This window comes from Pungitius pungitius, chromosome 10 (genome assembly GCF_949316345.1).
Source record: "Pungitius pungitius chromosome 10, fPunPun2.1, whole genome shotgun sequence".
NCBI lineage: Eukaryota > Metazoa > Chordata > Actinopteri > Perciformes > Gasterosteidae > Pungitius > Pungitius pungitius.
The window spans coordinates 9106523-9120353 of NC_084909.1; the positions used below are offsets into that span (position 1 = coordinate 9106523).

Below are 13831 nucleotides of genomic sequence, written 5' to 3' on the forward strand. Positions count from 1 at the left end.
CTCCATCATTAATAGAATTGCCTCCTCTGCTTTTCTCCCATCGACAACATATTGACCGCTGATGAGGGAGAGGATTGATCTGCTCTCTTGCTCACTCGCGCCGAGAGTTTATTTAACATGGGCACTGAGCAAAAGGCCATCAAAAGAAATGACAAAGAAAGGGAAGCAAAGAGCAATAGGTGGAAGGGAATTAAGTGATCCAAAGGGAAGTAGAGTCCTCTCTAATCGGAGGCATGCGGGGGCTCTGAGGTAATTTAAGGAGTAGAAAATCTGACTGCACTTTAAGATAAAACCATTAGCAGCTTGTGACACCAGCATGGGATCAGTGCAGGGGATCCGTAGAACTGGGACTGGGAACTGATACGGTAATGGCCATTACCACCTCGCGCCACAGTGGTGTGTATTACATTCACACTGGAACATCAATAACTTTAGACATGTCAATTAAAAGAAGGGCTAAGAAGTAGTAACATTTCACAGATTGTGTCACGCTTGCAACACGTCTCCAGCGAGGCCAGAGCAGCTGTCCTCATTAATGACCACTGCACGCAGCTGTGACCATTCATTATGCAACTAGACTGTAAAACATAATTGGCAGTGATACTGCTTTGATTATTATACTATACTATCAGAATCTGAAATGATTGGTTTAGTTCAAAGCACTTCTATCAAAACAGACTTCAGAAAGTACTTCACACTAAAAGATGAGCATATATATATATTTTTTTTAGGGGAAATAGGGATTTTTCCTGTTGTAAATAAAACAAAAACATTATCGAGCAAAAATAAAATGATCATCTGGCCCAGGGCACTTTTCCACCTTCACCTTAAATAATGAGGATCATGCTACCGTCAATAACCTATTTGAATAACCTCAATGGCATACTGGCTGTCAATTATTGAAACGGTACCGCTCAAAACAAAAACAAAAAAAGTGAAGTGAAATGGTGATTTAGGGTCCGTGTTCCAGCGACTGGCGATATTTCTGCCTCGCACGCAGCAGTTGTATTGTCAGGACATCCGGACAGCGTGTGATGAACGACTCGGAGCATTTCAGACCCAATCAGGGTTTCAAACGCGTGCCACCAGCTTTATCCAGACGCCGTTTTTTATTTTCCCTTATTTTCGATGCACCTTGATATGCGTGTCGTGTCTTTTGGGGGGGAAAAAAAAAAGCCCTAACAAGGAATCAGTGGGTCTTGTCAGCCGGGGCAGGAAAGTTAGACCATCAAAGATAATTATATGGTAATGTTCAATAAGCCTTGTAAGTCGCTGCAGATGAGCGCGGCTGCCAAACAGCCTTCGCCAAAGGGAGCGCACGTCTAATCCCTTTGGCTGTGGCCGGGTTAAAAAAACGAAGTACCAAGCTCTTTCGGTCAGCCACCTCCAATGCGGCGTTGGAAGCAATTACACAACCGGCCTACCAGAACCACAATTAATGAATAGCCGAGGAACTGCCCGGATTGTGCACTTTATAACAAAGATGCATCTACCCGCTTGATTGTAAAAACAATTAAAAAAAAAAAAAAAATGGAGGAAAAGATTAGAAGTGGGCTGTCTGTTTCGAGTTCACTGGACGTGGCGTTTATGCGGAGGGACCCTGTTCATCATCTTCACTCCGCCGCTCTGCTGTGTCCCCTGTTTACACGGTGGCCTGTTGCTGTATAATAGCCAATTAAAATGTGCCACAAAATAGACCGGGCATAAAATCCCACATATTTAAACTAAATACTCATCTGCTCGGTCACAGCGACTGTTTTAATTCGAACAAAAAGATAAATTCAAAATGATCTGGGTGGTTCACTCACAGCCTTTGTGAAGCGCGTATTTTACGAAGGAACCTGTGAATAATGTGAGCTTTGAAAAAAAGGATGTGTCATCGTATCAGCCATACAAAGAGGTTTTTTCTCAAAGTGCTTCAAAGTAAAATTTTGACTTGACATCAGCAGGATATTGCAAAGCAAGGGTTAATAATAGTAGGAAACTGAATTGAAGTTCACCAGGAAGAGACCGCATGTTGCCCGACAAGAGAGAGATAATGGAATAAAAAAACAGAACCACACAGTCTCAACATGATGTTTGACATTCACCGTTCACTTAATGTGTGAACATGTTTTACTTTTGTAATTCACCGTCAAATTCAATTAAACGCCGAGTCCCATTTACGCTCCGCTTTTGATGCACGTTTGTACGGAGCAAATAATTACAGCTTCATGGTAAGTTATTATAATGGATGGATGGAAGATTTCTGTTTTTAAACGCCTGATAGAGGTTAATGGAAGTTAAGGATTTTTTCCTTGGGTGAGGTTTATCTATTTGGGTTGGTGGGGACGGCAGGGATGTCACACTTTATTCTTCAGTCCAAGCAATCTTTTTACATTGTATCCTCCTTTCATAGATACTGGATACTGTGCATACAAGCACACACCCTTAAACATATGTGGTGGATATACACAACATGTAACACACTATAAAACTACTGCACAATCGATTGTTACCCGACCACTGCAGCTCTCTGTCACTTAGTAATGTCTTGCTGAGGTTTATATTGTATAACAAGATGTATTCGCTGTCTCCTTCTAACGAGAACATAGATAACGAGCAACGCTGAATTGACTGTCTGCATCGCAGCTGATTGCTTGGACTGCCGATGTGTAAGCTTCCATCTTTTTAAGCGCCGCGCGCTATTTACATCCATCCGCTAAGCCTCTAAACAAATTATAATCGATCTGTGGACTGATCAAAATGATGGTCCCACTGCAAATTGAAATGGAATCCCGGGTGTTCATGAAAAAAAAACCCCAAAAAAACGTTTTTGTAAGATGCATAAGCCGGACAAATAACACAAACATTCCTGTTACGGTCCCAGGGATCTGTGTTCAGACCCTGTGTCTTTGTCTGGTCACTTTCAAAATGTGCACAAACACTCAAGCTCCTCTTGAATACAACATCCAGAGCTGATCTAACAGTAAATAGCCTAAATGAAGGAAAAACTGTGATCTGTGTGTCATTCTGCATCTAAAGCAGGAAAGTGTGTGGGATCTTTCACTTTTTCAAACTTTCTCACTCAATTGGAAAGGCCATTTTTAGGATTGTATTATCAATATGGTATCTTTAACAAATACAGAAATTGATTATGCACAGTCCGAACTAGAAGGCCTACTCTTTGAAATGATTAAACAAGACAAATGTCTTTATTGTCATTGGCGTCGCCCCCAGGTGGCCGGGTTTCCTGAGATGTGTTGCACAGACGTTCCAGCAAAACCTTGCAGAACTTTTACTTCACTTTAAATCTTGAGCTTGACGTTTATTCAAACATTCTAAATCCCCAAAACTAAATACATTTGATTCCTCTCATAAATCCTCTTTGTAAATCGCTTCATTAACAGAGGCCCCTCGTATAGAACCGGCGAGCAACAGTAATGCAACCAGACAATGAAATGCCTGCAGCAGTGTCTTCTTTTCATCCGGATGCCTCACACATAAACACCCAGCCTGTCTGCTCGTCAGCGTGTTCCAGCCGTCTAATGGAATAAATTATCTCGCCGCGTTGACAGCTTTAGACATGTCTGTTGCATGTGACATGCAGTCTCCTGAATGACAAATGGTGTCTCGTCTGACAGGCTGAGAAAAGCGAGATACCCGGAGATGTCCTCTTCTTGAATAAGACATGTGTTCTTGACGCGAAATAAGTATAATTAATTTTCTTTTCTTCCTCGTCTTTATGAGAGAAACTCTTTGTTCAGCTGCTAATTGTAGAAGGGCTTCCTTCTGAAATGTTGTGACATTGACTGAACAAACTAAAAAAAAAAAAAAAAAAAACTAAAGTTAAAAACTTAATACAAAGTTTCGATAATTTTAAATTGAAGATTTGAATTGTGCTTCATCCGAAGATGTGTTTCTTTTAGAATTAAACATATAGTGAAACTCTGTTTGTGTATATGTTCATCAGTTGTATATCATCATGTATTATTAGCAGACAAGTGACGTTAAAGACTCTTCTCTCTCAGTCAACCATCATTACGATGTTGCCGAGAAGCAAACATCACAAGCCCAAAACTGAATTATGTCTCATTGTCCTCAAAACATGTTCTTCAAATATCTTGAAAATATCCAGTGAACTGATTTGGAACGTTACTACCCTGGATAATCTCCTATGACTATAATAATGCACTTATTGTGAGTCGCTTTGGATAAAAGCGTCAGCTAAATGACATGTAATGTAATGTAACCATAGCTGAAAAACTGACTGCTGAGACAAATCCAGTCACCATTGAATGAGTTTTGGAAAGTCGTTGCGTTTGCTGTAATTTGTATCTGCATGATTTACATTTCATTCTATTTTCTGTCTTGATGAGCCGTCTCCTGCCTGGCGGGCTTTCTGCTTCCAAACGTTGGGGGTTTAAATTCCAAGGAAACTGACTCGAACACATTAGATCGCAGACATGTACAGTAACCATGGAAACGCACACAAGCATCCATCCCACCTGTAGAAAGCAGCAGGTCCAGGGCCTGCTGAGAAGTCATTTCCCGGGTAAGCGAGCGAGGCAATTCCGTCACAGCGAGGAGGGGGGGGGGGGGAAAGCCTCTTTTTTTAATGGGGAAAAATGGGAGGCAGGGGAAGAGTTAGCAGTAGCAGCCGGGATAATTAATGACAACTGTTTGGGTACAAGATTAAGATTCATGGGTAGGACCACACATGGAAACTGGAATGCACCGGAGGCATGAACGATATGAAGCAGCGCTGACTGGCCTGCTGCCTTAACTGATAATGTTATCCCAGATGCTGTGTAAAAAATAAAAAAAAAACGAGAAACTACCAGAAAAGGATTTCAGTCACTCCTAGAACAGGGTCCAGAGTGATTACGGAAAACTGAAAGAGACAGCGATGGGAAGTAGGAAGCGGTGGAAGCCCATAGGCGGGAGGAGATAGATTTCAAATGGAAGGTCAGTGATTCCTATCTGCAGACTTGTTGGTAAAAAGGCCTGAATGTATGGGAGTTTCACATCCCCAATCCCCAACAACTCCCCGTGAGGAACCTTTCAGAATGTGTTTGACCCACTGAACTGTTTGGGATTAAGACTACAGTGGGAGCGGTTAAGAATACGAATGAAGTTGTGCACTGAATCTTTAACAAGAAAGATAGTGGTCGTAACTTAAAGGAGATGAGAGGAGATGAAGATGAAGTCCGTTATTAAAGGTTGTGCATGTGATATTTTAACACCAACGAGTCTGCACTCTTAACCAAACTCCACCTCGTTTCCTTTATGAAATGAGAACACGTGGCTTTTGGATCGCATTTATCATTCAGTGCCACTTATAGGATTTGCCAAACATATTGCTTTCTTAAATAAAAGAAAATACATTTTGAAAGTTAATAAATAACTTTTCCAGAAAGCCATGCACACCCCTTTGCTTGTAAGAGAACATTTTTGAGAATGCCAACCAAGGTTAAGTCACATTACATCGTTAAGAGTATTTGAATACAGGGTCGCTGATTCAGTAATTATGGTTAGCAGGAGTATGTTTTCCCTTCAATATGTCTGTGCTCGTAGTTTGAATAAGTCTGTGAGTGTGTTCTAAGTAAAAGAAGATTTTATTTCCTCATGTGTACTAGCCGTTTGTCCATCAAAGGCACAAACGGGTATTGTTTAGTTCTGCCCTCTGTAATTCAGGTAGATGCCTGTGTCTAAATCGTAAAAGGCAGACGCATCTGATGTCTGAATAGCTGCGTTGTGCACTACCGATTTGCCCTCAGATTCCTTCCAGTTTGTCAGCATGTTTGCCGGAAAACTGAATCGCCCAGAGCCTCCACATGTGAACCAAGCCTCCTCTCTCTGTCACACAGAAGCCCAACAAAGGACGTGAGCTGATCATTTGACCTCATTGCTCGGCCCATCTACAGTCTCTTCTTTTGCAGACTGCTGGGATACGAATAACCCTTAAGGGTTTACTGTTTCTACTATTAGCATATAAAGAGCATACATGTAATTCCACCTCGTGTTACTAAGGAGCTTCTGAGACTGCGAGAGCAAAGGCGAAGCCTCCCGGGGACAACCTTTTAAAAAACTGTCTGTGATTGGCGCGGCGCCGCCCGAAGCGCAAGACAAGTCAGGTGGTTCTGCCATTTAATATACTAATCACACATATAGCCCCGGATGCACATGAGGCTGTTCGTGGAAAGACTCACACACACACACACACACACACACACAAAGGCATTTATTGTCTGGCTTTTTACAAAATGGTTAAATCACACAAGGAGAGACAAATCTGTGACTTCCTGAAGTTGTAATGAACTCAAAAAGTCTGCAAAAGCCCGGCCTGTATTTAGAATTCCTGTAGTGCTTATAGTACAGGCATAAAGAATTTAGTAAAAATCTTCCAAAGCGTAGTGTGGTAGTATCCGGGTCTGAGCAAACGGCACATAAGTCAGCTCTGGGGTCCACGTTGTAGTTGGCTGAGCTGTGGCAGCTCTCGGGAGGAGTCGGAGTGAGAGAAGCTGGCATTAAAAACTTCCTGGCAGGATGTTTAATCAAAACACTTGCCAGCAAAATCTCACGAGGAGACAATGCGGGGGCCTGCAGTGTTTCCCTGAGGTTTACAGATTTTGGGGAAGCGGACACACCGACACATTCTCTGATGTGGGTGGAACGCTGTTGTTAGAGAGCAGATTGTAAATGCATTTTTCCATATAAAGACAGAAATGATGTGCCATGTTGCAAATAAGATAAATAACATGAGGCTATTTAACTGCTGCTGTGATTTCTGTATAGAAAATGAAATAAACAAAATTAGCTTGACCCTCCTATAATGGTACGGTAAACACACACACACTCTGTGGACAATGCATTTTACATCATTTTATATCTTATTGATTAAAGTAGACACGTTTTTTTTAAATATCTCTGATGTATCTTTAGTCCTCAATTAGAATAGAGTTTGCTTTTAATCCATCAGCATCAAGAACAATATTGACCAGCGGTCACCATCCTAGGAACATAGGAGCCATTGTGTCCTTGATGACGCGCAGGTTGATGGAATTTTTTTAAGAAATTCACATTGCTGACAACTCCCAAAGAGTATTCAAATCAGGGTCATTCAGCTTATTAAATATACTTAGAAAAAATAGTAAAAACAAAAAGTGCAAAATGAATTGTTTTTTAATGAATTAGGCCTGGTCAACAACTTTGAGTCTTTGCATTATTAGTCAAAACTGTGGTCATGTGACACAGAAACACTCTTACTCTCTTACACACACACACACACACACACACACCTCCATCCATATAGTGGCCATTGTAGGGTCTACAGGGCTTTTCACCTGGCCTACCGTCAGCAGTGCATTTATTTAAGGAGTAGCAGCGAGAGAATTTGGGGTAATGATGTCGGTGGCAGCCAACACTCCCCTGTGACTTGGACAGATTTCTCTTGTCTTGAGACAAGTATAGTCTTTACAGATATAGAGAGAGCACGCTGGTGTGAAAGAAGAAATGGATGGGGCGCATCCTTCAAACGTTTCAGGCAGTGGGAGGACACAATAGTAGTACACAACATTTGAATTTTAATCTTGAATTTGTTCACAAAAATCTGAGACAATTCTTAAATTATCCAATCCAAGGTAAAGAAATCTGCACACCAGACACTTGATTTCTTTAAGAGCAAAGACTGGTTGCATAAGTGTTCATCAGTGGCTTGAATACTGCTTGCATGCCTCCATTTAAAACCTTCATTGTTTTTTCCACCTGCAGCACTGCCAACAGCTGGAGTATCATTGGGCGTTCGATAACACCAAACGTCAGAGAGTATCAAGGAAAACTTAACTAAATCGGTACTTAGACTGACAACAAAAGTACTTCTACGTTAAAAAAAAAAAAAGATGAAAGATAGTGTTGGAAATATAATGCGGTTCAATACAGGGATGTTTTTCAAGGTGTGTACGTGTTTACACACTGGCCACATTGTCTTTATGCATATATTTACATGGTTTAATGGTATGTTTTCCAAAAATCTTGTACTGCTTTTTATTTCCCCTGTGTTGTCGGGTCTTTCATTCTCTCAGTTCTAATAGAGTAGACCTCTGCTAACGAGATCCTGGTGCCGGAACGAGGGTTAATGAGGACGGTGAGACTAAACAACAATACTCACCATACCCTCGGACCTCCTGTTAGGGGGAACTTTAAATATATCACATACATGCAATGTACTCAATCTGGCACCTGCGAGCATTCGGCGGTGCAAAACTCCCACACAGTTTGGGTCCTCCGTGCAACAGCGAGGGGATGAATGCTAATTTATGCTCGACCATATGGAGACAGCGGCAGCGCTGTTGGTAGGTGACCAGAGCTCGGAGGGCAGCGAGAGGTTGCCGTCATTGGACCGTGCCGTCATCAAGAACACTCATCTAGTTACTGTTTCTGATGCTTATTAAGCCGCTCAGCAGATGGACAATAATCTGGGCCATGATTACCATCAGAAGCAGCGGCTTGTAACTCATACTTAGCCAGAAAAGCTCATCTGGGGGACATCACAGGACAAAAGACAGCTCTGACCTCCAATGGAATCTTTTTTTTTTCTGTGAGTGGCAGTGTTTGAGTGCAACTTCAACGACGCCCCCCCCCCCCCCCCTGATTATTCAAGACACGTTAGCCAAGCTCAGTTATTCACAGTGTTTACTCACGGAAGTGACATTTGCAACTTTATTTCCAGTCAGTCAGTTACTGGCTATTGGGATGACCTTTCACCGGCCTCCCTGTCAGGAGCCTATAAACCTCTGAGACTCTCCAGCTTTATAGGCATTCAATAATCGCGCAAGGCCCTATTGATGAAGTTGTTGTGTGCACTACCTATGAAATGACTTGGGCAAGGAGCAGGAACCACAGCAGTGCAGTGCCAACTTAATCCCGATGAGGATATTTATGAGAAAGGAAATGGATGAAAACGTGGCTATTGGGGCTTTTCAGTCCGTGCAAACATTTCAAGTGGTTTTCCTTTCTATGTAGAGAGCCCGCTGCTTGAATTCTGTCTATCTGACTGACGCCGCGATAGTGTCAGAGGCCGTGATGGATGCATTCTGGTCTTGTCTGGTGGTTGTCTGTTGGGGACACATGGGGGGGCTGCATGGACGCCATTTAAAAGCAGTCAGCAACCCATCTGTCCCTCACAAAGTTTGTAAATGACGTGAAAGAAAAACATACATGGAAAGAGTTTATTTTATATTCCATATTCGATTACAATATGTAAATCTGGCTCAGGTCCGTCCGTCCGTCTGTCTATTTATATATCTAGCGTTCTTATTACCTCATCACTTCTGATATGTGTTGCTCACAATAGTCCAACATATTTATATTTAGGGCTGTCAAAAATAGCGCGTTAACGGCGTTAATCAGCTGTTTGTTGTTAATTACGTCAATTTTTTTGACGCATTTCACGCATGCGCAGTGTGACAAATTATTCAGGTCAGTAAAGTGCCTCTTCCTCTAGGGAATGCACTTCATCCTATACAACACATTACTGCCACCTGCAGGCATATGTCAGGACGTCAGGTTCAGCAAGTCGTTTGCGCCAGAGACCCGCACCCCCCCCCCCCCCCCCCCCCCCCCCCCCCCCGTTCTCGCGCAGCAAAACAGAGAAAAAAAGCTCCGCCCAGCAGAGCTTGGCTAAGAGCAGCGCTGAGGTAGAGGACCATCGGAGAGACCCGTAATACTGTTCTGAAACATGCAGAGGAAGAGAAGCCAATGCGATCTAAATCCTCCCGGGTATGGGAATATTTCACACTGAAATGGGGGGTGGTAGCGGATTTCTTTGCAGCGCCAGTCGTTCTAATCGCCGCGCTCGACTTCAAGGTGTAACTTTTATTATTGTTCGTTCTGAAACGGCGCGCCCAGTGACGGGTGGTGCAGCAATATTGTTGTTTGGGTGGAAATCGGGAGAAAGGTCGGTCTGGGAGATTTTCGGGAGGGGCTTTGAAACATCGGGAGGGTTGACATGTCTGGTCATGTCTGGTCATCGCAGCACTCAGGAGCACAAACTCACAGCAGAGTGGGATAAACTGCAGAGGCTCGAGACCCTTCTAGAGCCATGCAGGGAAATTAGTCTGTGACTTATCAAATAACATTGCTTTGATTATTTTCTGAAATGAATTAAAAAATCAAATATCAATAACATGTATTTATGTAAAAAATAATAATGATGATAATAATGATAATTATGTATCTGTGTCCTGTTATTTATCTTTAGTATGCATTTCAGAAAGAAAAAATGGTTAGGATTCAGGTGTGATTAATCATGATTAATCCACTGAAAATTCTGATTAATTTGATTAAAATTTTTAGTCATTTGACAGCCCTATTTATATTATCATTCGTGAGAAGCGAGAAGTTAGGAAATAAACAAGTGTATTCACAAGCCCTACAGTTGAATGAGAAGGTGTGTCCAAACTGTTGACTGGTACGGTTAATAAATATAAAACCAACTAAATTATATTCTAGACAATATATAAATTGAAAATGAATTCACACCCATTGATTCATAATCTTCTCATTCATTACATTTATTGGAAAATCCTGTATTATTATGATTCATGGCCCTAATCCATCACTTTTGAAATGAAATTCCCTGCAAATAAATTAAATCAATTTACTCACACTGGCAAATGTACGTTGTATACAGAATACAGTGGATGAGCCTCATTGGCATTCTGCGCTTTAAAGTGTGCCCGGGAGTGAAATCCATCAAACCGATAAGATGGATTCTCTTTTATTGAGCAGCGGTAGGTTTTTAAACAATGAGAAGATTCATCTGTCCTTGCAGTCTATTAGCGCATCATAGGCAGTATGTTAAACACGCGACAACTCAGTGTCATAGCATGTGCTCCTGGGTAGGCGGACTGCACCAATATAAAGAGCACAGGCTGCGTTTTCTGCAACCTTTAACTCTAATGCACAGGCTCAGGTGAACATAAAGACAAATTGATTTGATCATGCAGCGAAAGGGAGGAAATGCATCCTGAGACTATTATTTACGGGCCGGCCCACACTTGTGCGCATGCAGAAATGCCACCACAATGAGCACCTACAGCTCTGCGGCAGTTCCCACCTTCCATACGCTGCACAATGCACAGATGGTTTTGTTGTGGTTCACGAAGCAGTCAGCGACTTTTCAGTTCCATGCAGAGCTATAGAAAGTCGTGGTGTTTCATTAGAAATCACCAATGGAAAGTAAAAAAAGGTGTCAAGGCCGAACAGCCGGACAAAGTTAGCAGGCTCATGGAATGCACGCTTGAGGAAGCACATTGGTAAGGAAAAGTAAATTCCTCCAGACGCCACGTGCCACGATGCCCCGTTCCTATGATCTCTGTACCATGCCCCAAGGATGCAATAACAGTTTATTAAACCTATTCTCACTTTATGACCCCCAACTCACCCTCCACCTTTCCTCCCTCAAGCCTACGCTAAGTGTTATAGAAAACACCCAGGTCTGTCGTATATCATTCCTTAGTAGCACATTATGCTATCTGCAACCTGGCTAATCAACACCAGCTCATGTGAGTATTGTCCAGGTCACAATGGAATGGTTCCAATGGTTCCATTCAACTTATATCTGCTTTGATGTGGATGTGCTTGAACATGATACTATTCAGAGAGAAAATAATAAATATAACCGAAAGATAAAAAAGGATAAAGGGTAAATTAGTTGGCCTCAGTTTAGTGCCAAGATCTGGGTTTAATAAAAGGGGTTCTATGGTATAAAAGAGAAGCAAAGTGTATCGTATGTTATCGGCTATACAAGGGGGAAATGGAGAGATAACCGCTCATGGGTGACAGTGTGACAAGACTCGGGGAAGGACCTGCCAACCCTCTGTCACACGGTTGGCTCCTCTGTCACCTGGACGGTGCAGGTGGGAGAACCCACATCGCCACGGCAATGCAAATTAAAAAGATGAGCAAATGTCTGCGTCTATATTTTAAAGTTGGCAATAATTCAGCAGGGCCGCTGAATGCATTCAACGTGGCCTGTGTTTTGAGTCTAGAAGGAAACTTTAAATGAAGGATTTAATCCAAAAATGTGCAGGGGGTTGTTGGTGGGTTTTCTGTTTTGATGTTAACACAAAGCCACCTCGTTCACATAGAATAATGCAACAATGTGCTTTTCATTCACGTCTTTGTTTTCTGGGTTTATTATTTATTAAATGAGCACTACAGCCAGGTGCAAAAGAGCTCCCATGTGCAGTGAGAGCCCCAATGTGTGATATGGTATGCGTTTAGGGTGCAGTGAGGCCTTCCAGTACTTATCCCGGCCAACGGTGTCATGTTTGCACTACATCAACTTTTTTTTTTGTACACTAAATCCCTCAGCTGCTGTTGGTGGTGGTCTGTAAAGACTACATTCATTTTATAAGGAAATCACATAAATGTGAACATTATTGCCGTTTGTACAAGGTTCAACCTTTTGTGAGAGGGAAATCTGGGGATAATAAAGTCCGAGTGTGTGTGTGTGTGTGTGTTTCCAATTGAACCCTGCTGTATTAACGCTGTCTTATTACTGTCTGCCCTTATTTCCCTAGTTTGTGCTGGTACCGAAAACAAGCTGAGCACCCTATCGGACCTTGAGCAGCAGTACCGCACCTTGAGGAAATACTACGAGAACTGTGAAGTGGTAATGGGCAACCTTGAGATCACAAGTATCGACCGCAGTCGGGACCTCACCTTCCTCAGAGTAAGGACGAAACCAACATCGCCGTACACGAGCTGTGAATTGAAGTTGTAGATATATGCCCAACAGGGAGAGATCGGAGCACATTTGTTGCTTCCACACGGCTCTTAACATGGAGACAGATAACAGACAGAACAGTGCACAGTACCTGAAACATTGCAAACCCGTGCTAACAGAAGCTGATAAAGTTTACCCCGGGGTGGGTTCTAAGCTCCTGCACTGACTACACGGGTCTAGCCTCTGTAGCCTCTGTGTTAGCGCAGAGCGGCAGCTATTGGCCAGCCTGATGGACACAGGCCATGAATACCATGCACGGATAAACACACTTAGAATCCATGAGACGAATCCAAACACCTGCCTCTTGCATCATTCACACAAGTATTTATCTCAGTCTGAGTAAAAAGTTTAGAATTTTAACTTTTCAGATGCTTTTTTTCTTCATGTGACCTTGCTGCAGAGGGAGTGTGCCTGGATACTTTTCAACCAACAAGCACTCAGATTAGTGTCTACATTGCTAATGATAAGAAGAAGCGAGGAATTTTTGGTTCAATGGGGGATAATCAGACTTCCTCACTCCTCAAAGTGTCTAACTGATTGTACTTTCATTCCACTGAAGCATATGATAATCACAATCCAGATAACTTGATCACTCATCTCCTTTTTGATTAAACGAGTTTCACAGACGGAGAAGAAATAGTTGTTGCACTGAACATGAATTTCCACCTTTCAGAAGATGTTCACATATTTAAGATCATTTTATGTTTTAGACGTCTAAACTGAGCATGTTCTGAAGTTCAGGTGTCACACAATATGTCTGTGAGATGTGCTGAATGAATGAGAAGAGACTGAGGTGACAGTTGTTACTGTGATGCTGAGGAAGTAAAGTCGAGGTGGATTGAATGGAATGACTGCTCATTTTAATAAAGAAAAAAAAAATGATGGACCCATTGATTCAAACACAAAAAGGCTGGAAAGGGAATGACAGGCTAAAGCTGCCATCACTTCCAGAGCCAAAGAAGTAATACATTGGTAATGAGAGGTCAGAGGGAGTTGCTCTTGTGAAATTTGCAGGAGAGAGAAATAAAAACTGCCTTCTTTTTTTTTTTTTGGTGAAGT

At 42.2% G+C, this 13831-nt stretch overlaps 1 protein-coding gene across 1 annotated transcript in view; it reads left to right on the forward strand.

Annotated features, from left to right (window-relative positions):
- LOC134132798 (receptor tyrosine-protein kinase erbB-4-like) overlaps window positions 1-13831 on the forward strand; it is a 124328-nt gene that overhangs the window by 91527 nt on the left and 18970 nt on the right. Inside the window, exon 2 of the mRNA XM_062564894.1 lies at window positions 12567-12718. Coding sequence (XP_062420878.1) covers window positions 12567-12718 — 152 coding nt within the window. The remainder of the gene's footprint in view (window positions 1-12566; window positions 12719-13831) is intronic.